Raw genomic sequence first — 25,467 nt, forward strand, 5'->3', positions numbered from 1 at the left:
TGTCCTTTTCTTCTCCACGCCGTGCTCCCACGATCTTGACTAATGACCGCCGTCAATCCATAGGTCACATCAATTGAATTGCCAAACAGAATTATATGAACTGCTCACAGACTCTCTCTACCACTGTACAAAGGCAAGAATCGTCAACGCACCGCTTACCACCAAATCGCCGTACGTAAGCACTAGCCCCGACTACCAACAAAATCACGATACATACAATTGCAAATCTAGCCTATGCTTACAGGCTCATGATCACCGTACGGAAACCTTTTCGTCATTTCTTCTCCAAGACGATCTCACTCCCGTTTCCCCCACCAAGCCCGTGAGACAAAATAGCCGTCTATCAACAATCGTGAGCTCCTGTAATCTCTTCTTCCACGCCTTCAAATCAATGACGAAAGATAACACCAAATCCCTCCGATCTCAATTCATCGTTAGTCTGTCAACTCGACGTGTAGCTCCAAACCACGACAATCACCAAACACTGTGCTCTGATACCAAATGAAACGGTCAACTCACATCTCAATCTCTCTTGTGGGGATCACAGGTGATGGCATGCTCTTTAACCTCCCAGCCAAATCTCTATGTCAGCATACTTACAAGAATAATTCGCACGTTTATTTAGAACTCGCATGCTAATCCATGAAGAACCATTTCCCTAGATGGATCTAGTCTGCCACATGTCATCATTCTAGGGTACCTCTTAAATGCATCTTTTACTCCTCTCTTGGGAGCACATTAAATTCATTTGCCCCTAAACACATTTACACATTTAATGCATTTAAGACCTATAGCCTTAGACCCATCTAGCTTGTGCCCTATCACCCTCATCAAGGACCTTGACACCGATTCCTTTGACCATTTACATGAAGCGCTAATGCAACAATTGATCCTCTAAAGGAAAATGTCCATTGATCCCTCTAAGTATGCTCTCACACATACAAATCCACACACCCACACATACTTGAGCATCCATTTATACAAAGTCTTCGTACTGAGTTTCTATCGGCACTCCGGAGGTGAAGGGCAAACTCAACCATGACGAAGGCTAGCACTAACGGAGAAGGCTAATCAAAAAGTAGTACAAATCTCTTCATTCAAGCTACAACGGCTTGTGAAGTCTAAACGATTTCATTTTAGTCTCTCCCAAACGAGCATCTAAATCTAAATCTAGCTGGTAGGGCAACGCACCATTTAAGATAGAAAGAATTATCGCAATACCAACAGGCCGCAACTTGGACGAAAACTTCACAAGGTGAAATTTGCATGTTCGCTAATACGGCAGAAGCATATACCTAGATGAATCCAGGAACATTCCCAAACTCATCCTCTAAAAACACAACATAGTGCAATTTCAATCTCACGATAGTCACTCATAAGATTGAAAACCATAAACTCCATCACATATAGTAGGGACTAGCTACTATGACATCCCCACTGACGTCATCAACGCCCAACAGTGGGTGTAGACCATAGTATAAAAGTATGCTCTCACACATACAAATCCACACACCCATACATACTTGAGCATCCATTTATACAAAGTCTTTGTACTGAGTTTCTCTCAGCACTCCGGAGGTGAAGGGCAAACTCAGCCATGACGAAGGCTAGCACTAAAGGAGAAGGCTAATCAAAAAGTAGTCCAAATCTCTTCATTCAAGCTACAACGGCTTGTGAAGTCTAAACTGGGAAGTGAGATGAGAGAGCAGAGTAATGGCGATATCTTCAGAGGAAATTTCCTTCTCAGCTTGAAGAATCTCCTATTGAAGTTCCTGAAGCTTATTGATATGTTCCCGCATTGATGAAGACTTGGCAGGATTCATTATCCGCATCTAAACTTTGAGAGAAACCCTCTTCATAGGAGAAGTCCTGTACATAGGGAGGCCAAGTGCTCCCAAATACTCTTGGCTGCCGTCTCTGTGATAACCTATTTTGTGAGAGCTTTCATTACATTGGTCACGTTGTTGAGCATAGTGATCACTCTCATGGAGGAATGGCAATGACAAGCTAGGGTGAGGGGATTTCATGTTACGAAGGCCTTTAGCTAGGCAACGATGAGGGAGTCCTGATATTCACATCTTATCTTATATTATCTTATCTCATCTTACTATATATTAAGGAGAAGATTTTACGTGGTAGACAATGGCAGTGCCATGTGGTGTAAGGAGAGGACTCCTGTAGTAGCAGAGTAGAAGCCACGTGGTGAGGGATGGGGCGGTTGGAGTCTAGAGAGCGAGAGTCTCTTTTTGGCCTGCCCTCGGGGTAGGCTTAGCAACGGTTGGAATTCTGAGAAGCAGAAATTAGATAATTGTGAGCGTAGGAAATTGTAGAAATCAACTCTAATTGCTAGGTAAAATGCTATGTTTATTGCTTGGTCAATTTGAATACCCAATGTGCGTTACATGATATATAATCTGAGTATAGTTCAGAAAAAATGAAAGAACGTACCCTTGCATTGACTCTGTCCCAGATCTGAGCCACCTTCTGGTTCAGAATGCCTAAGCTCTCATCAAGGGGATCTGGCCGTTTGACACCTACGTAGAATGAAATCTGCCAAGTCATAAGATTGCAATACAAACTCCATCATGACCAAATGCAATAATTGTTCCTGTCCAGTTGCGGATCTATAGGGAACGTGGGCAACCGGAGGGTAGAGAAAAAGAGAGGGGAGGGAAGATGGAAGACAAGGCGGAGAGGCTTGAAGAGACTTCTTCCTCCATCTGATCTGAAAACACCCTTCAAAGTAGATGCCTTTGCTCTATACACCAAAAGACAGCCCGTACCTTCTGAACGATCAGCTCCAAAAGGCTCTGTAGCTTGCTGGTTCCAAGTCCTCTCCTGTCATGTGCACGGATCGGTATCTGACGTGTACTAGGTACACAGAACTAGCTCAGGTTAGCCTGGGGAGGCTTAGAGCTAGGCAGGCTTGATTCTCGGGTTGAGTGGCAAGGGTACGAACTATTTATAGGTCTTCGCTATTTTTGGCGCCAGGGCCCGAGTCTATAAAAGAGGCCCAGGGGGTTCAGTTCTCAGTGTGCAGTTGGGAGCAAGTCTCGTTCCCAGGTGCTAGGTCTGATCCTGGATTGTGTCGCGGACGCGCGCCTGCATCTTAGCGTAGCCCAAGGCCCAGTGACAGATCCAGGGCTTCACAGCGCCACCTGGTGGTATGGGACACCAGGCTGGTTTGGATCTGATTGGGAGTTCGTGCCGGTAGCTCAGCTCGTGGCTCGGGGGGACATCTTCTGATTCGGGATCACATCCCGTAGATGTCACGGTTGGGTGGTGAGCAGCCTGCTCAGTTCTGATGTTGTGTGTGGTTATTTTGCAGATCAGGGGTTTCAGGAGTGCTGGGATGTGTCAGTTGGTATCAGAGCCAACTCCTGAGGTAGGAACTTCTGATGCGAGAAATTTGACGGATTTCTCTTCCAGGTATGCCCTAAAATTCGAGATTTCCTGCTGCGTATTTGCTGTCTACCTGGGGTAGAAGGGGTGAGGAAATATCTGGAAAAGGAAGAAGAAGAGGAGTGAAATAGAAACGAAAAATCTGAAGGCTACAGAGAGAAGTCTGAGGGAGGAGAAGGAGAGCAGAAAGGAAGGAGCGTAGGGCAGGAAATTGACAGCCTAGGAGTAGAGTATGCGGGGAGTAGAAGAGGCGAGGCTGTAGGGGTAGGACAGCCTGCGCAACAGGCTGACCACAGCCTGCGCAACAGGCTGCGAACAGCCTGCCTAGGGCTGTGTGCAGCCTGCGCAGGAAGAAGGGCAGGGGGAAGGTGCTTTTTTGCGAAAAAGCACCCCTCCAAAGTTGGAGGGGCTCAGGTGTTTTTTTCGTAAAAGCACCCCTCCAAAGTTGGAGGGGCTCAGGTGTTTTTTTCGTAAAAGCACCCCTCCAAAGCTGGAGGGGCTCAGCCTTCTTTGGAAGCCTAGCTTCCAAATTAGGCCGCCCTGCACCCTATATAGGTAGGGGCTGGGAGCTAGGCAACCCACAAGCAGCCCCAGTTTCGAGATCTTACCTTGAGATCTGAGCCAGCCCGCCTCGCCCTTCAGCTTCGACCAGCTCCTCTGCTGCAGCCCCTGCCTGCGTCAGCCCAGCGCTGCTCCCAAGGCTCCCGTACCAGCCCGTACAGCTGCAGCTACAGCCGTACAGCCTGTACGGACTGTACTGTCACCTTCGGTACCTGCTGCTGCTCCGTACAGCAGCTGCGCCTGCACCTACAGCCACCGTACGGACTGCGTCAGCAGCCGTACAGGCCACGTCAGCAGTCCGTACAGCCTCCACCATTGACTGCGCATCCGGTTGCAGATTCGGGGAGGCACCAGGGTTCGTGGTCTTCCAGATTTCAGCATCCTTTCTGTCAGATTTATCTGGGACGGTTCTCTTCTACTCCATCTCCCTCCGTGCTCCGTTTCAGTTATTTATTTCTCTCAGCCTGTAATCGAGTTAGTATTCAGCCATGTCTGATGCTCCGAATCCCGAGTTCACTATGGGAGAGCAGGAATTAGATTACACTCCAGTGGGGGAGGATGATCAGGGTCTCTATGACGACCTGATCACTAAGAAAGCCTTCAGTGAGTTCACGACTGCTCTAGATGGTAAATTTGAGCAGGTCAACGCTAATCAATCGGGGTTGACACAGCAACTCCAAGGGATACAAGCTACCTTGACTCTTCTGGCTAGCACGGTTCAGGCACTCACGCATGTGGATGCCATGGCCTCCGTGCTAGGCCCGAATATCACTCCGGATCCCTTTCCAGGTGACCAGAAATCAAGAACAAAGGAGGTGGTTGACACTTGGCTGCACAAGTGGCAAGTTCACTTCCAATTTCACCCCTATCCAGACGAGAAAAAGATTCAGCTAGCAGCAGGGTTTATGTCAGGTAAAGCCTTGCTTTGGTGGAAAGAACTCCAGCCTAAGCCTGATACTTGGACAGAATTTGAGGGTATCTTCAGGAAGGAGTTCCTGAAGAAGGAAGATGATTATGATATCGTCGGCAAGCTCAAAGCCCTCGATATGTCAAAATTGAACTTAACTTTTGAAGTCTATCTTCAGAGATTTAGGGATCTGCAAACCAGGGCCACCAAAATGGATCCTGTAACCTTGTTAGGTTTTTTCGTGGATGGTTTGCCAGACTCCTATAAGTTACAGATTAAGAATAACAAGTGCACAACATTACAGGAGGCCATGACATATGCACGCATATATGATGATACCATGGCCGGTATTAAAACAACCACAGTTACCGAGACCAGCGGAAAGAACAAACGCAAGTTCTTTCAGCATGCGACTGGTATTGGGGAGACGAAGTCTACGGACAACGCCTCCAAGAAAAGCTTAACTCCTGCGAAGAATGGTAAGGCCCGTTTCCTTCGCACTCTCAGGCTCAAGAAAGAGGGCCGGTGTTTTTATTGCGAGGAGCGGGGCCACACGAAGAATGAGTGTCCTAAGCGGAAGAACCAGAAATTGGTGCTAGGACCGAAGCTCCAGGCAGGTCAGCGTACCGCAGCCAAGGGAGCCAACCAGGTTACGATGACAGGTATTTCAGTAAATGTCATTACTTGCCCCCTTTCTTGTAATTGTACCTTTAATACTTCGTTATTTGGTTCCCATGATCTTTTCCGAGTTTATGGAGAAGTTAGGGACCAACGGGTTCACATTCTCTTTGATCCGGGCAGCTCTCACAATTTTGTTAATTACAAATTTGTGCAGAAGATGGGGCTGTCCACAGTACCTAGCGACCACACCTACGAGGTGCAGCTTCCAGCTGGGAAGCAGTTTTGGGATCGCAAGGTTGAAGCGCTTCCCATCCGGATTCAAGCCTACACAGGAGCTCTCACATGTTACGTTATGCATCTAGAGCATGTAGACTTGTTGATCGGGATAGAGTGGTTTAAAACCCACAATATCCAGATCGGATGGACGGAGCATACCCTTTCTTTTGAAGACAAAGGCACCCAATTTTGTATTCAGTGTGATAAGATTATCCCTTCTCAGGGGCCTATTGTATCTGCGATGCAGCTTCGGAATATATTAAACACTTCTCATTATGATGTCTATCAGTGTGTTTTGATTCCACTCTCTTCATTTATTGTTTCGGTAATTAACAAAAATGAATTAAGTGTGTTTGAACACCGAGAATTGAGAATGTTGTTAGATAATTTTAAGGACGTATTCCCAGCTCAACTGCCGGAAGGTTTACCTCCAGAAAGGGCAGTAGATCATCGCATAGACTTAGTCCCAGGGGCTCAACCTATCAGTGTACCACCATATAGGATGAGCCAGGTAGAGGAGGATGAGTTAGCTATCCAGCTTGAGGATTACCTGAATATGGGCTATATCCGCCCAAGTAAATCTCCTTGGGGTGCACCTGTCCTCTTGAGAAAGAAAAAGGATTCTTCCTGGAGGATGTGTATAGATTATAAACGACTTAATAAAGTTAAGATTATAAACGACTTAATAAAGTTACAATTAAGAACCGCTATCCTTTACCTCGTTCTGATGATTTGATAGACCGTTTGGCCGGAGCGAAGTATTTCACTAAGATTGATTTGCGTACGGGTTATCACCAAATCCGTATCTATGCTAAACACATAGATAGGACCGCATTCCGGACTAGGTATGGTCATTACGAGTTCCTCGTATTACCTTTTGGTTTGACCAATGCTCCTGCTACTTTTCAGCAGATGATGAACGATTTGTTCAGGGATTATCTGGGCAAATTTGTTGTAGTGTTCTTAGATGATATCTTGGTATATAGTAAAACGCTTGAGGATCATATAGGACACCTTCGGGTTGTCTTACTTGTTCTAAGACAGCATAAGCTTTATGCCAAGATGAGTAAATGTGACTTCTTTATGAAGGAGATCATTTACTTAGGACACAAGATTTCTTCTGAAGGTATTAGCATTGATCTGGATCGTATCCAGAAGGTTTTAGAATGGCCTATCCCTCAGACTGTGAAACAACTTCGTTCTTTCCTAGGATTTACGGTATTTCTTCGGAAGTCAGTCCGTGATTATTCACAAATCACGGTACCCTTGACCAACATATTGAAAGGTCGTGGACGCAGGTCTACTCAACCGATCCCTTGGAATGATGCAATGAACAAGGCTTTTGAAACCTTGAAGTTATCTATCAAGGAAGCACCCGTTCTTGCATTACCCGATCCTACCCGGCCTTATGTTTTAGAGGCCGATGCGAGTGATTATGCGATTGGGGCAGCTCTATTCCAAGAGGGCAGACCTGTAGCTTTTGAGAGTAAGAAGCTAGACGACACCCAGTATCGTTGGCCCACACTGGAGAAGGAACTTTATGCGGTAGTGTATGCTCTCAAGGTTTGGAGACACTACTTGTATGGTTCAAAGTTCCTTGTATTGACTGATCACCAGTCAATCAAGTATGTGTGTGATGGCTCAGAATTGAGAGGAAGGAAAGCTAGATGGGCAGAGCTAATGCAGGATTTTGATTTTGAAATACGTTATCGTAAGGGTTCGTTGAATAGTGTGGCGGATGCCTTAAGTCGAGTTAAGTTTGTAAATGCTTTGTCATTTACGGAAATATCCTCAGACCTATTTCAATCCTTGAGAGGGCTATACGCAACTGATAGTCATTTCAGTTCTTATTGGCAGAGAGTCCAGGATGGGAGCTCTATAGTTGACCAGGACTCAGGGATTGTGCCACCTAGGATACAGGCGGCGGGAGGTCAGTGGATGATTAGGAACGGCTTGCTGTTCCGGAATGAAAAGATTTGTGTACCTGATGTTCTGGACCTAAAATCCAAGATTCTCTGGGAGTGTCATGATGCTCCTAGTGCGGGACATCCAGGTATACATAGGACTCTGTCTCTTGTGAAGCATACCTTTTATTGGCCTAAGATGCGTGCATTTGTAGAGAACTATGTGGTAGGTTGCCGAGTTTGTCAGGTTACTAAGGCTGAACGCCTTAGGAGCGCGGGCTTATTACAGCCTTTACAGATTCCAGGTAATAAATGGGAAAGTATTTCCATGGATTTTATTACTGGTTTGCCTCGTACGCGCAAGGGTCATGACTCTATTTGGGTCATAGTCGACCGTTTGACAAAAATGGCTAGATTCTTACCTACAAGAACAACTATTTCAGCTGTTCAGCTGGCTCACGAGTTTGTGGACCACTTGTTCAAGCTGTATGGTTTGCCATCTGACATAGTCAGTGACAGGGACTCAAAGTTTACAAGTAACTTTTGGACACTTGTATTTGAGAAGTTAGAAACTACTCTAAGTATGAGTTCCTCGGATCATGCACAATCCGATGGCAGTACAGAGAAGGTCAACCAGTTGGTTGAAGACATGCTTCGGGCATATGTATCTAAGAGACAGTCTTCGTGGGAAGATTATCTACCCATGATTGAATTTGCTTACAACAGTGCAAAGCATTCTAGTACAGGTTATAGTCCTTTTATGCTTATGTACGGGTTTCAACCTAAGTCACCAGTTATGGTAGGATTACAAGGGATTCAAAATGATGCTGCTAAGAATTTCTTGCAAGACATGCAGGAAATGTTGCAGTTTGCCAAGGAGTCTATTAGAAGTGCCCAAGATCGGGACCGATTTTATGCTAATAGACATCGTTCACCTAGAGAGTTCTCTGAAGGAACGATGGTATATTTGAGAATTCCTAAGGAATCCAAGAGCCTAAGTACTGGTTTGGTTCCGAAATTATCCCCCAGATATTGTGGCCCATTCAAGGTCATTAAAAGAATTGGACCAGTTGCATATCGACTAGAATTGCCTCCTGATGTTAAAGTACATCCAGTCTTTCATGTCAGTAGACTGAAAGAAGTATTGGGTGCAGATGATCAAATTGTTTCTCCTCATGAGATTATAGAAGTTACAGATTTAACTTTTATTCCTCACGAACCTGAATCTATTCTTGAATTTCGTGAAAGACAGATTCGAAATCGTACTATCACGGAATACAAGATTAAGTGGAAGGATCGTGTTGAGGAGGATGCAACATGGGAGACATTACAAAACCTCCAAAGAACATTTCCCGATTTCTTACCGAACTCAGGAGTGAGTTCTTAGAGGAGGGGGAGTATGTCATGTGCACGGATCGGTATCTGACGTGTACTAGGTACACAGAACTAGCTCAGGTTAGCCTGGGGAGGCTTAGAGCTAGGCAGGCTTGATTCTCGGGTTGAGTGGCAAGGGTACGAACTATTTATAGGTCTTCGCTATTTTTGGCGCCAGGGCCCGAGTCTATAAAAGAGGCCCAGGGGGTTCAGTTCTCAGTGTGCAGTTGGGAGCAAGTCTCGTTCCCAGGTGCTAGGTCTGATCCTGGATTGTGTCGCGGACGCGCGCCTGCATCTTAGCGTAGCCCAAGGCCCAGTGACAGATCCAGGGCTTCACAGCGCCACCTGGTGGTATGGGACACCAGGCTGGTTTGGATCTGATTGGGAGTTCGTGCCGGTAGCTCAGCTCGTGGCTCGGGGGGACATCTTCTGATTCGGGATCACATCCCGTAGATGTCACGGTTGGGTGGTGAGCAGCCTGCTCAGTTCTGATGTTGTGTGTGGTTATTTTGCAGATCAGGGGTTTCAGGAGTGCTGGGATGTGTCATCTCCCAACCTTTGGCTCTGATATCATGTGAGAAGTGCAGCGGTATTGAGCAACAGTGGAGAGAATAGAGCAAACAACTCACAAGACATAACTGAAAACAGAGAGAGCTTGCACAAGGATCTCAGGAGAAAACCCACCTCTACTGCTGGGGAAAACCTTAAATCCAAGTGAGCAAACTGCTGTACACTGAGATGGAAAAACTGGGAGGATGGGGACCCCATATATAGGGTCACCCCCTGCCCAAAACAACCGACTAGGGGAGGGGATAGTGCCAACCAGCAGGCTGACGAACAAAGGGCAAGAAAGCAGGAAAAGAAAAGGAAAGAAAGCGTTCTTTTTTTTCCTTTTTTTTGGGGGGGTTGGGGGAGGTTTGGTTCAGAGCCTGAAAGGAAACTCTCAGTAAACAAAGCATGCTTGTCTTCTCATCAAAGTATTCTGATTTAGGGTGCCACTTTGACAGAGAATCCAAGTCATACTTGATTGCTCAAGGCTCCTGACTGTAAAACTGGGTTACATGTTGACAGCTTGACTCGATCAATTAAGGAACAAAAGTACTTGGTTCCCAAAACGAGCTGCCTTGTTCCCAACTCTTTTCCTAGTCATCTAAGCACACCGTTACCAATTTTAGCAGAGAAAGAATGGAAAATCTTCGTCTCCCTAAAATGCGAGAGTTTAGCCTTCAATCTAATCTAGATACTGTGCCACACACCAAACTGCCTTTATAAAAAGACCATTCATCATCTTGCCATGCCTAGCATCTGTCTGCGGCACAGTGAAGACCATGAGCCAACTATGCAGAATGACTTGACTGAATTATTTCACATGCCACTCAGCCTTGATCATAGAAGTCTCGAGGTTTGTCTTTAAAAAAACTTCACCATGGCTCAGCACAGATCTCACAGCAGCATTGCGAGAAAACACAGAGAGAGAAACTGCTGCGCAATTAGCACTGGTTCCCACAATCGATTTCCATCCTTGTTATTGTGAATGGACCTTGCATTTCGGCAATTCTAAGTTGCTAGAAGAGCAATAGACCTGTCGCAATCATCACAAACCTGCAAAATATATGGGTGTCCTGTCGAGTGAAATACGACATTTGACAGCCAGCTTTTCACTGAGCCCACCCAGTGTTTCTTCCTATTCATCATCACATAATTCCTGTAACATGCAGATCTTTCCGAGGAAGTCAATCCCACAGATCTTTCCTGACTCGCCTATGTTTAACTACCGATTCTTGTTACCTGTGGCTTTCACCTTCCTCCCACATGTGCACATCTGCATATATGTTTGCCATTGAGACATAGGCTGCAGGAAGTTTTCCATCTAATACGACTGCATTTTCAAAAGCATGCCTTCCAACCTCTATATTCTTTGGGGTTCGACAAGCACCCAATACAGTTGACCATATAACAACATCAGGTTGGAAAGGCATCTTTTCCACCAGCATTACTGCCTCGCTTACTTGCCCTGTACGGCCAAGGAGATCAACCATGCAAGTATAGTGCTCAACAGCAGGGATAAAGCCATACTCTTTGTTCATAGCCTGAAAGTACTTCTGGCCCTTTTCCACAAGACCCACATGACTGCAGACAGCGAGGATGCTAACAAATGTGACCCTATTTGGCTGTATGCCATCCTGCTTCATTCTTTCCAACAAACAAAACACATATTCGCTCTCTCCCTGGCAGGCATATCCTGCAATCAATGCATTCCATGTTGTGATATCCCTTGTAGGCAACGAGTCAAACAACTGTTGGGCATCAACCATGTTCCCACATTTAGCATGCATGTCAATAAGACTGGTTGCCAAAATCGGAATACTCTCAAAACCGGCCCTGCTAATTTGAGAATGGAGTTCCTTCCCACCTTCTAGAGCTGCCATGTTGCCACAAGCTTTCAAGACGGCAACAAAGGTAAAGATACTTGGTGACAGGCCTTGTTCAAACATTTGTGAATAAAGTTTAAAGGCTTCCTGACTTTCTTCATGCTCAGCATAACCCAAGATCATGGTAGTCCAAGTAACCACAGAACGATGAGGAAACTCATCAAAGACACGCTGTGCATCCTCCAGGCTCCCAAATTTCATGTACATATCCACTAAGGCGGTCCCCACATATACATTAGACTCAAATTCACTCTTTACTGCGTTTGAGTGGATGACTCTACCTTTCACTAAGAATCCTATTTTTGCAAAGCTCTCGTCGACCTGTTTTCTCTTCCCTAGTACTGCCAGGGTACCACAAGCCTTCAATGCACCAACAAAGGTCTGATGATCTGGTGTCAGACCTTCCTGTTGCATCTGTGTGAACAAATCTAAGGCCACTGCACCCTCTGCCTGCTTGCTATATCCCAGTATCATGGTAGACCACGTAACCACAGCCCGATGAGGCAATTCATCGAAGGCACGCCGAGCATCCTCCATGCTCCCACATTTCGCATACATATCCACTAAAGTGGTTCCCACAAATACATCTGACTCAAAGCCACTCCTTAATACTAGAGAGTGGATAGCTCTACCTTTCTCCAACAAGCATCCTATCATCACACATTTCGAGTCAAGTTGCTTCCCCTCTTCCAGTGCTACCAAGCTACTACAAGCCTTCAATGTGCCAAGGAAGGTTCGAGCATTTGGTTGGGCACCCTCCTTGTGCATCCGGGTATACAATTCCAAAGCCAGTGCACTGTGTCCCTGCTCAGCATACCCCGAGATCATGGCATTCCAGGAAGACACATCACGATCAGGCAATTGATCAAAGACATGCCATGCATCCTCCATGCTCCCACATTTCGCGTACATATCCACCAAAGTGGTTCCCACAAATACATCTGAACCGAAGGCATTCTTCACAACTAGGGAGTGGATGGCTCTCCCTTTCTCGAGGCACCTTACTTTGACAAAATTTCCATTGAATTTATTCACCTCTTCCAGTGCTGCCAGGCTAGTGCAAGCCTTCAATGCACCCACAAAGGTTCGAGCATTTGGATGGACACCTTCATAGTGCATCTGTACATACAAATCCAAAGCTACCGCGCCATCTTCCTGCTTGCTATACCCCAGAATCATGGCAGTCCATGCGACCACATTACAATGAGGCAACAAATCAAAAATGCACTGTGCATCCTCCATACTCCCACATTTTACATACATATCAAGCAAAGAGTTTCCCAGAAATACATCAGACTCAAACCCACTCTTTACTACTTGGGAGTGGATAGCTCTACCTTTCTCCAGATATCCTATTTTGGTACTCATCCTGTCAACTTGCTTCCCCTCTTCCAGCGCTGCTAGGCTACTGCAAGCCTTACATGCACCTACAAAAGTTCGAGCATTCAGTTGGATCCCTTCCTGGTGCATCTGTGCAAATAGCTCTAAAGCACGTGCACCCTCTTCCTGCTTGCCATATCCCAGGATCATGGCAGTCCACGTAACCACATTACGCTGAGGCAAATGGTCAAAGACACCCCATGCATCCTCCATGCTCCCCCATTTCGTGTACATATCCACTAAAGTGTTTCCCACAAATACATCTGCCTCAAAGCCACTCTTTACTGCTTTGGTGTGTATGGCTCTTCCTATCCCAAGGCGTCCCGTTTTTGCATGTTTCCAGTCCTCCAATGCTGCCTGGTTAGTGCAAGCTTTCAATGCGCCAACAAAGGTCCGATCAGTCGGTTGGACACCTTCCTGGAGCATGCGTGCATACAAATCCAAGGCCCAAGAACCATCTTCCTGCCTGGCATGACCCAGAATCATAATATTCCATGACAAGACATTGCGCCTAGGCATATTGTCAAACACATGCCAAGCATCCACCAGGCTCCCACGCATCACAAACATTTGCATCAAATTGTTCATTTCAAAAAGTGCATCATTAGAATGTTCCCCTGCATAGGGATAAATTTCCTTAGCTTCATTTAGTTGAGGCAACCTCTTGTGGACTCCATTTCCAGCTCTGCCTGCCGCAGAAAAATGTCTGCATGGACACAGCAGCCTAAGCTGTGGGCCCATGACCACAGAAAACGAATGCGATGCTATCTTGAACGAGACCAAAGCAGACGGAGGCAATAAGATCAAGCCAGTGGAATGCAGATATTCTTAAGGATGAAGACCAAGAAGATCAATCCATAAGAGACTTCTTATCCACATCAGCTCAGCATTTAAACTCACCGCTTGTCTACTACAAAGAGAATGACCTATGCACTTTTGTTTTGCAGCAAAGCTGACAAAGGGATGGCGAATCACACGCTCTGTGTGATGGCACCGATTACCCAAGGAGACTGTTCTTCTATACATTTTTGTGGACGATATCTCGCAGCAGTTGTTTTGGCCTGCGGTGGTGCATGCATTCCAGCTTGGTCTGGTGACAATTGTCTCTGTTGCAACCAAAGCCCACAGATGGGCTGTGGCTACAGACCTGCGGTGATAGAGCTTCATGAGGGATCGTCTGACTTGGCGAAACCGATGTTGAGCGGTCCCAAAGTCTAAGTAAGGCCTGAAAGTGAGATGCGTGGTGGAGCAAAGAGCTTATGAAAGCCTTTGAGCTGCCCTGGCAAGACTTGATAAGAAGTTCCAGCAAAAAGTGCAACCGGGGATATCCAATAGACATGAAGAACCTTGCTTCTCTTCCTCTTACTCGTCGGATTTCAATTCCAACATGTGCCCCTCATCCCCATTACATCTAACAACACATGTGCTCCACCTATCTCTTTGCACTATGCACTAACTACTTTTGCTCAATGGCTCGCCCGTATTCCCTCCTCACCTGCGTTTGAATCGTATTGGAATGCTCCTCTGCATTCATGGCATAGAGCACGCGCTAGTGCCGGCCACAGGTATGCGAGTGGGTGTGGGTGCGTGCCATAGGGAGGACTACACAGCGGTGGTGTCAAAAGTACTAAAGAGGTTATGTGAATACAAGGTGAAAATCCCACTAAGGCCCTACCTTTTGGAATGTTGTTGTAGGTGTAAGTGTTAGTGTGTGTCATGTGTAAATGTGTGCACTAGAATGGTCAATCCCATAAGCGAACTAGATCCGCGGTAGGCAGACAATGAGGTGTAATTGTAAACAGTGTTCATTTCGTTATATAATTTAATAGTGTGTAAATACCTACATGAACACTTTTGGCTATTTTAGGATCATTCTATTATAAGTTAACTACATTAAACTTTAAAAAACCAGAAAATAAATTAATGTTCGTTTCTACGACAGTTTCATTTAACAATAGAATAATAACGCAAATTTTCAACCAAAAAAAAGCACATCACTGATTTATCAAAGATTAACATAGGCAAATTACAACAGAATTAGTCAAAAGTAGCCGAAAGTGATGATATCGACTTAATGTTTTTGTAAATGATTCGAAGCAGTGTAACCAAAATATAGGCTTGATTCGAGCCCCAAAAAAATGCAATTAAATAAGTCTCCTCTTCTTTAAGTAGTAATACTTCCTAAGGCTTACTGGGTTTCCTTTTATGTTATTGCAACCTCTTGAGATTGATGTTGTTCCTAGGTGTAGAATGTGTTGATGCTCCAAGATATTTGCCTCCTTTTTGCTTCCAGTCACGATGCTATTATGTCCATCTTGAAGTGGCTTTTAAATGGGGCATACCTTTGTATATCATCGAGCATTTCAGTTGGTGGGTTAGTTTAGTGCTGTTGTAGTCGTTTTACGGTGTTTGTAGTTTGGCCAATGTATTTCTTTTCATTGTCAAGACAAGTGATGCAATAGATTAAATTCATTATTGAAGTCTCCCTTTTGGTTTTGCCGCTTTGGTCTATCTCTGCAAGGTTTGTGGATACAGTGGAGAAAAGTGTTAGTTTAATCTGATAGTGTTCTGAAGGCAAGATTGTAGACAATTATGTAAACTCTACTTTACCTTCAGCTTTGATCTTTGTTGGTGACGAAAAGATAGTTTTTGCCTTCCCATAATGTTCTTCAGTGAATTTGGGGTCCACCTTGTACATCAAATTTTCAATAGTTACTGGCCACCACTAACTTGCCTCCACATTGTATACGTCTCTGAATTGCTGAAGTATGCTATCCGCTTCTTGCTTGTCCGATTGGGAGAGCTCTTCAATGTCGACATCGAATGCGAAGTATCGCATTATCATGCAATACGTGGATATTCCTTTGCCATATTTATCAAGGAGTGTCTGCACCATCGAACGAGTCATTTGTTCATTTACTGATTCGTTTCCATCTGAGAGTTTCTCTATAATGTGCTTAATTAGCCCATCATTGAGGTTGTTGGACCCTTTTACCAAGATTTGGGTCACTCTTGTCATTAGTGGATAATATTCTTTATGAGAATTGAATACGTAGATGTATTCTGTTGGTAGTACTCCTGCTATGTTAGCTCTTCGCATTTGTTTGTTGTTGAAGAATATCTTCATTGCTTTTTTCTATGTCTTGGAGGTGCGTTCCTATTCATGTTTCTTTTGTACTGCCTTTCTTTTGAATTGTTGGAAGAGCTGCAAAGTAGTGAATGTTGAATTTGTTAAATATCATCAAGGCACGTTTACTTTAATGTAGGGAAGCCGAAATGTAAAAGCATATAGGTTTACCTCTTTTGCGCTAGCCATTACTTTGAGGTCTCCTTTGTTTTTTTGGGGCTGAAAACGAGGAATGGCATCTCAGTTAGTTGAAACATAAGAGTGGACGTGATGGTTGTTTTAAAGAAAATACCTCTTTTATTCTGGTGGTGCGATGTATGGCATGGATACAAAGTCAGTCGATTTTATGCCATGCAAGATACGAAGATTCTGATGAGTAGTCACTCGAGAGAGCATGACATACGTCAGCGAATGAATGTCATATCACAATTATTGCCTTCCCTTGTAGTGTTGCACCCTGTGATTTGTGGCTAGTCATGGCATATGCGAGCGTGATTGGGAATGTCATTTTGTGGTACCACATTCCATTTGGCACCCTTCTCGTGTGCTTTGAGCGTCTAAGGATTATACACTCTCCTGTCAAGGAGAGCATGGCATGAATCCTTACCAATATGGATGTTGTTTCATCCAACTTCAATCTTTGAATAGTTCCTATTGCTCCGTTGGCCGCCTCAATCATCAAGTTAATATTCTCTGTTAGCATGATTTTTGCATTACCACGAGGAACTTCATGGAAGTCTGGGTCCATGATCCAATCTTGTTCTTCACCAATGTTGGTGGCATTCGACACGACTTGGACTAGTATGATGTCGGAGCCCACGAATCATGATGTCAATATTGCATCGTCAAATCAATGTACATCATGTCTGTGAGTGCATAGAATAGTCATCTCTGCGTCGATGAATGTTTCTACCTCCTCTTCTAAGATCATGAGGCCACCGAGGTATCATTCGATCTACTCTTCTATTGGTGGTGTTGTGCGAATGATGTTTAAGAACGTATTGAAATCTGGATCTTCTAGGTGCCATATGGAAGTGTGCATGTAGTGAAATGTTCCCATTCTCCAAAAGGGCAAATTACTAATGTGGCATTTTTGGCAATAGTCCTTTGCAGCAGTGACTCTACATTTGCATACCAGTGGCAGTTCTTGCATGTCGTTGAAAAGAATCACCTTCTTGGAGTGGAACGGGTCTAGCGTACTGTTGTTGCAAACCTCACATAGTTGTCAAACCACCAAATTCATCATTTGGGACATCATCATAGATATCTCATCGATGATGATTGTATCTACCGCAAGTAAAGAAGACGCGTTCATATGAATTGGCAAGTGCACTATGAAACATATCATTCTTCTTTGGAAGGGCGAATTGATGATGGACTGTTGTTGCTAGGCGGCTCAAGCGTAGTGCTGCAACACTAGTTGTTGCTCATAGAACTATGGATTTTTTGTGCAAAATGTGATTGTATGTAATGTACTTGATCATGAATGTCTTACCCGAGCCTGGTGTTTCGCAAACAATGTGTAGCCCTGCTTCTATCTCGAATATGTTTTTGTAGTTAGCACTTTGATCTTCTATCAGCGTACTATTTCACATGCCTTTAAATTCATCTAGTAGTTGTAGAATTCTGATTCGGCTCCTCTTGATTGTGTTGTCGCTTCCATCATCACAAATGGTCTGAGAAGTATCATCCATGGCTCGCAGTGGACTCTTTTACAAGATCAGGTTGGTTATTTGTTGTCTTGTCTCATCGACAAGCATATGAAACTTACAGTAATTCAAGACGAGTGTATCGATGTCCTGCTCTGTTTGGATAATCCCACGCATGTGACATTCCAAAAAGTAAGACCTTGTTTGATTGGATGTCAAGAGTAATTCATTCTCATTCCTGAAGGGGATCTTCTTTAGCAATTCGTTGAAGAAGAAGCCCTCAAAGTGGTGGGCGGGATGGTAATCAGTGAATCGTATGAGTCGTGTGCTAGGATATATGTAATTATCGAATAAATCCTTCATAGTTGCATGGGTTGTTTTGTGCCTTCGTTCCTTTTGGGGCATGAAGGATTTCCAATACTGCTAAAATGTGAGGTGTTCTAGTACCGTTGGGCGCACGCAATAAGTGTCAATTGGATGTATTGTTGTGACACAATAGTTTCGCAAGTATCTTTGATGAAGCTCTAAAAGGGAACGAGTCAATCCAGTACACAGCTTCGCTACGATGGATTTTTGGTACTTGCAAACATGCCAATGTTGCCTCGGTCGGTGACGTTGGCTTTGATAAGACGTATGTTGTGATCATCTTTAGCTTCAATGGATCTAGTGTCTCAAGGCCCAATTGCTTGGCGTCCTTGACATTTAGGTTTAGTTTGCCTACCAGTTCTATTTTCATAGCATACTTCAGCAAATAGTACGATAGACCGGTATTTATGATTCTTTGAATATTCACATGTCCTTGCCATAATAACGGGACTACAACATGATACGGTATGACATTTCGGTGCTTTTGATTTGGACAAAAATACAACCATCGATGTTGATGGCTTTGTGTCTAGGTGGTCATCAAATGGAAAGCCATACTTGCATTTGCCTGAAATCTATGGATCATGCTTGCAAGAATTGTTGCAATTATGTATCTGCTTTCTTTGCACCAGCCTTCATAGTTTCATCTCTGAAGAAGCATGTGAAAGCTTTGGAACCTGGTCTTCTTCATATGGAACATGGGCATCTATTTCATTTGTCACTTACTCGACGTCATCATCATGGATCCATAGCATAATGTGTGCATGAAGTGATCCACGATTTTGCATTTCATACCTAATCAAGTAATGATTGACTCTTCCCAACAAGACGTTGTTGCTAAAAATATATTATTGTAAGAACTATTGCAACCTAAGATGGAAAATCATGGCACACTCGACGGGGCAATCTCGCCAAGTGAATTGTGGGTTGTACTTCTTTACAAGTTTCTCGAGATTGTCGAACTCTAGCCATCATGTGTCTATAGCCTCATCAGCCATTAATGTTAAGAATATATGCAATAGACCCCACTGATCCACCATTGCCATTAAATCCTTTAGGTTTCTTTTATGCTAGGAGGGAGAGCCTGGGATTTGTTGTTGGGATCTTGAATTTGATTATGTCCCTTATCAACTCCTCATTTGTTTCGTTTGGTCTTTCACAGCACTTTTGATCGATGTCTCTTTGAAGGATAGTTGTTTGTGTCCCATTTACTACTGCAAATGCTTGACGGAGTTGACAGATTAGCAAAAGATACGGCTTGTACAATGTGAATAGCGAGAAGAATGTAGACACCCTCATTTTTAAATAGTCATGGAAGAAAAGATGACCATCATGCCAACCATCCCCAAAAGGGAATAGAAATGGAAAGAGAGCACTCTCGATCCTTGCCTTCTATGATGTCATTTCTTGTGGGGCGACAACCGCTTGCTCCCTTGAATTTTCTTTTGTACGTACGATGATCGACCCAACCTCTCTAGTTGCTGGCCTAGAGAACTGTGACTTATTGGGAACTTGGTCAATGCATTCCAATATAGACAAGTAGTTCCTTTCATGTGCAACACCCATCGCCTCGAATGGAGAATTGGCTGAGTTTTTTGTAGTATTGTTGCGATAGCATCTGATGAGACAACACTGATCCCTAGTGTTGGATGAGGTCTTTCCAACATTGTCTTTTATTGCTTTAACAGTGGGTTCAAGGTGAGATTTAAAAGAGGATGTCTCTAGTGGCCATCAAGAAATCTTCAATGTTTTGACAGAATTGCTCTTCTCGATTCTAGCAAATGATAGGATTATCTAACAATGATCTTGATGTCAGCTAACCTACTGCCACTGATTGCATCCCTTTGTTGATATGTATACTGACATCTAGCAAACAATGATAGCATTTGTATATGGAAGACATTTGGGCAAAAGATGGCTTGTATATCAACCTCATATGGAACTGAGTATAACTTTCAAAAAGGTTGAGAGACGTACCCCTTACAAAACATTTGTGATGCCAAGTCACCATAAGCTTTCTATGCGTGTACATGAAGTAGGATATTGGAGAAGCAATAAGGAGGGACTATGTTTGATTCCAGCACATTCTGGAATTGTGAAAGTTTTTGACTTTTGCCAATCCAGAGCTCACACTTTCCACATGAAGCATAAAATTGGAGCTTCTTAATTCGTTGTGAGCAGTGATTATTCCAGTTTGCTAGCGTTGCATCTAGAAAAATCCAGTTTCTTATTGATGGCTCTAATTTACGCTTCTTCATATCAAACATTCTTCGTACAGCGAGGCGATGCCTCTCGATAATCGACAACCTCATCATTAAGGTAGTTGTATGTGTAGCTATCCTATCACCAAGTGCAAGCATATAAGTTATTTTTTGCATTTCTCAAACTAATTGGTACATATTCTAGGTAAATCAAATATCGAACACGTACTGTGTGTATTTTACGGTAGTTGAATAACAAGGCGTGACAAAGTTATAGAGAAGGAAAGTACTTGCTGCAACGCTGAGATGATTGGAACTTTGAGGAGAGCAAAAGCTTCTCAAGCAACGCAAGGAAATGAAGTTAGTTCATGAAACAATAAGAAGGTGACAAAGAACGAGGAATGAAAGACGTCTGTCTGATAATACATAGTATAATTATAGTAATCGCACATAGTGTGGGCAAGGAGGCGGCGCGCTTTCTTTCCCAAAGAGTTATAATCCGAGGGAACGGGCCCTTCCTTGGGCATTGAGTTTTCAAGCATCAAGAGTAGTAGCATCCAATAGCTTCACGAAGAGGTAGCGTCAATGCATAGGATGCTGATTTTGTACCTGAATGTTAGTAGTTGGTCTTGTAATGCGACATGAGAAAGCGATATCCTGGTCGAAATTAGTATGTATATATGGATGCCCTCCTACAAACGCGCAAAAAGAAACATTAAAAATGGAGTGCATATCTAAAGAACAAATATTGAATTTTCACATTAAAAAATTTTCCCTACAAGTTGTGAAAGTTCTCAAATTACGTTTAGGATCACAATTCACATATTGAATGCGCTATATGTGTGTAGACAATATTAGGTACTCTAACTGCAATGATGTATTATTCAATATAGACAATGGCTTTGCTCAAAATTTCTAATGCTTGGCTTGTCATCGTCAACATGCAAGCATGCGTATTTTCCCCTTTATTACATACAAGGAAAGTCACAATTTCCTTCGCCATATTGGTGAAGGACATCAAGATATGATGAAAGAATTCTATTTATTGGGTCGACTATCAAACTTCATTTTTTTCTTCTTTGGAGCCTGCAGATTGTCTTTTTTACTTGTCTCCATTTTCTTCTTGTTTGAGGCCTTCAGCTTTTCTTTATTGCTAGACTCCTACGTGCTAGTTGATGAAGTCATTGATCAGTGCTTGATTCTAGAGGAGCTTACTACATTTAGTTTTTGTGCGAGTTGCTACTGCTTTGGATGGCCAGTTGAATCTGGAATCTAGAACAGCAAAGAGAAATTATCTCAAAATTTTTGTCTACATTCAAAACAAAATCGTTGTTTAAACGCATGAAGGCATCATTGAATCTCATTCTTGAATGGAATAAAGGAACGAGCAAAAATTAACACATCTAGATATAATCAAAGAATGATTCAAAACTTTTTCATCTCTAAGACCATCATAAATTCCGAGAGGACAGGATTTTGACTTTAATAGTCTGTTCCAAGAATTTTGGAAGTGAGAGCGGTTCTCTCTACCTTGTTTTGGACCCCAAAGGCAAGTGATCTAGCCCACAGTCTGGTAGAGCATGCGTCTATAGGTGTCCTATGCAAAATGAATTTTTATGCAAAAAGGAAATTCAGCTAAGTATACATGAAGACATTAGCAAAAATGAAATTTCTAGCCACTACAAGCAAGAGGCACCACATCACATTGTGGCATGTTATCAAATACATGGAGGGCATCCACCATGCTCCCATGCTTCATGTACATCTGCATCAAATCGTTTGTTGGAAGCGCTTTTAAGCATTCTACCCTATGGGCAGGAATTTTGTTAGTCCTATTTAGTTGATGCAATTCATTGTGGATTGGATTCCCAACTCTACATCATGCAGTAAGGGAATGACTACAGACAGGCAACCTAAGCTATGCCATGTCCTTGTCTCTACCAAAACTGGGCAAAGGGACCACAGATATTATCCATGGTTGAACATGAATGCAAACTAAATGCTGGAGCATGAGAGCCTGGTCACAAGTGCATTGCCTCAAGACATCGTGATAGGAGGTTGGAGACTTGCCATCGTTGTCAAACCCAGCCCTTTCAGCTCTTCAACGGGCTCTTCTGTACCTTCCTATCTCACCCACTATCTTTCACTCGTGTTGCTGCCATTTCACAATAAAGCCAAAACGCTCTACATAAGTTTTACCTTTGGTAGATTGATTTGCGTATTGCCCTCGTAGATTCACTCCTTAGATGCATAAAAAGGCAGTTCGCCAAAGTAAGCCCCAAACACTGATTGAAGATCCAGACACAAAAACACAACGGGGAATGGCAAAAGTGTTAATTTCATAGGCAAGTCACAAACGCACATGCCATGGGTGGGACTCTTGCCGCCGATGACATGGTGCCCTTGATGATGGGTTCGCCTAGTTGTGAAAGTTCACCTACTTGAAGTGCTCATCGAGACAAAGCTGGCTCTCTCCTGATCGTCACCATCGTGGGTGCCCAATGAACAATGCTTTGTTTTGGGATAGCTATCGCACATCCTGATCTTCAGGGCACAGAAAGCAAAAATTCTAGTTGTGTGCTGTATTTTGCTTCTACATAGGAATTATTTAGTGAGAACATGAACAAAGGAGACGGCAGCAAAGGACCCATGGTTAGGATCCCGTGTTGGACTGAGTCAGTGCACTGAGGTTAGTCTAGCAAGAAGAGAGCTAATCCACAAGTAGAGAGGAGCAAAAAGAAGCTACTATCTAAAGCGGCTAGTCTTGAGCCACTGAGTCCCCACACTAAGTAGAGTATTTCTCAACACGAGGAAGAATTTTATGTGTCCATAAGAACAGTGATGCAAATGTCAAAGCAGAATACAATACTCTAGGCATATTTTATGCTATGTGCATGAGTTGGACCTGCTAGCATTAAGGAGGCTCATCACGGAGGCATGGCAAATTTGATCCTAGTGCCAAACAAATTCTGACGCAGCCAAGCACGAATTTGATGAATCAAGGATTGAAAGAAAACATAGTATAAAAAGAGGTCATTGCACGTTTGCTTTTATAACCAAGGGGAGCTATATTAACACATGAGGAAAAAGCGATAAAGCTTTCAAATATAGAGTTCCTTAATGAAAAGTGAGATCTACATCAACGATGCAGATCATGACACATGGATGAAGGAGGGCTCACATGAGAGGAGATTATGCAGGCAACACAAAGAGAAATGAGAGGAAAAGTGAGGCCATACCTATCACAATTACAAAGAAAGGATAGATGTACCCAATTAACCTACCAAAGTAGGCCATTAACAAAGGAGGATTCGGGGATGAAAGAAGAATGGCGACTCTAGCTAGCTTTTCTTGCAATGAAAAGAATGCATATTTACATGTTTTAAAGGACAACCTTTAAATCTTTTGGCATTATGCTTTGATTTACCATGTCCCATACTGCTCTTTGTTTATCCAAGGGATCGCTCCAAGGTACAAAAGAGTGTACATACACTAATGGTCTTTTGGACCTCAACTTTTAGGATGTATGAAAAAACTTAATGGCCTTTTGGCTCCATGCTACTATCCCAAGGATCCTTTAGAGAGGATCTCCTAGTAAGGGGTTAAGAGTTCCCCATACTCTAAAGGAAACACAACCATAGGACATATCATAAATTGGTACCAAGGGACATGGTTTGCCAAGCGATAGCAAGGAAACCAAGGTCAAGAAAGGATTACTCACTTATCCAGAGGATTACTTATAGTTAAAGGTCCAGCCTCTTCCCACAGACAAGTAATGACAAGCCTTAAGTTAAAGTAGAGTAATAAAGAGGTCCCTTTCAAAAGGGATATTTCATAAATGGACTAGCTTTCATGAGGGGTAAATTTAGCTAGCCAAAAGTACTACGTAGTTATCTTATATAATTAGTTAATATCAAGGATAATCGACGTGACTAAGAAGGCTCATTGATGCCAAAAGCCATAGGACGGAAGGCATATCATGCGGAAGGAAAGCATGTTGTCCATAGATATTGGATGTCACCTATTTGATGACTTATTATGACATACATAGGGAGGACAAGCTTAGATTGAAGGAGACCCCTAGAATCAACACGTAGGAAAGTATGCCACCAATAGTATTATAGAGAACTTACCATGGTAAAATATTGAAAACTCATAAGGAAAAAAGACATTAAATACCTACTCCCATAACCAAATGTGTAAGCTAATTAGGTTTGGAATATATGTGTGTGTGTGTGTGTGTGTGTGTGAGAGAGAGAGAGAGAGAGAGAGAGAGATCAGACTCTTTGAGAGCCTAGACTAGTCCTACTCTAAAGAGAGAGAGGCCTCTATTGTAGATTTCTATATGATGTCAAGAAGACAGCCATAGGCAACAATTACTACTCAATGTAACAACAAGCAAACATGCAAGACAGCTACAATAGGTAGTGACAAGACAACAGGGCTGTGACCTGAGTGTACACAACAAGCATATGTGAACTTCTACATGCAAGCTTCAATGATGAAGACCTTTAACAACAACTAGCACGCAAGTGAATATAGCAACTAAGGCATCCAACTAGACACAAAGGAGCTGAGACTACAAGATGAGACTACATTGATACAAGCAAAAGTATTCAACAATTAATGCATGATCTTTAATGACTCATCCTCAATGCAGCACATATGTATACGGGATAGTAGATGCGATCTAAAAATGTGTCCATCAACGACCACCAATAGCGAAGACAAACTACGCAAACAAGCACTAAAAAGGCCAAATAGAAGGCAATTTGATGCAAACTACATTAAGCATACAAATCAAGAGCGACAGTAGCAACTAGACCAATGGACCAAGCAAGACATGTGACTCCGATCTAGCAATAAGTAGGCGATGCTCATGCAGCAAAGCAACACATAGCAACATCAACAAAAACACATAGGCTACAATAATAGTGAGAAAGATAAAGAAAGAAGATTAAATCTTAGAGACTTTGGTGGTATCTCTAAGATTATGGAGACCCTTATCACGTCCTAAATCTACCACTTGCATTTGAGACTTTTTAGCCTCAACATCAAACCACTTCTTTGACATACTGAAGCCTCTTCATCAACACATCTAACTCTAAATTCCCTTTTTCTGGTGGTTGCATGTAGACTTCCTCATCTAAGTAACCATTGAGAAAAGCATATTTGACATCTAGTTGGTACACATTCCATTTGTTGAGTGTGGCTATTGATATTAAAAACCTTATGAAATCCATCTTTGCTATACTGGAGCATAAGTC

At 43.2% G+C, this 25,467-nt stretch overlaps 1 protein-coding gene across 1 annotated transcript; it reads right to left on the reverse strand.

The window, feature by feature from the left end:
- Positions 1-9,637: 9,637 nt before the first annotated feature.
- On the reverse strand, positions 9,638-14,323 carry LOC147879510 (pentatricopeptide repeat-containing protein At3g16610-like). The gene has a single exon (XM_087372009.1). It carries the CDS (start codon positions 13,596-13,598, stop codon positions 10,830-10,832), a length of 2,769 nt encoding a protein of 922 aa, XP_087228135.1. The 5' UTR covers positions 13,599-14,323; the 3' UTR covers positions 9,638-10,829.
- Between the last annotated feature and the right edge of the window lie 11,144 nt (positions 14,324-25,467).

This window comes from Dipteris shenzhenensis, chromosome 33 (assembly GCF_047967505.1).
Source record: "Dipteris shenzhenensis isolate YYH24624 ecotype China chromosome 33, Dip_SZ_1.0, whole genome shotgun sequence".
NCBI classification, from domain to species: Eukaryota; Viridiplantae; Streptophyta; class Polypodiopsida; order Gleicheniales; family Dipteridaceae; genus Dipteris; species Dipteris shenzhenensis.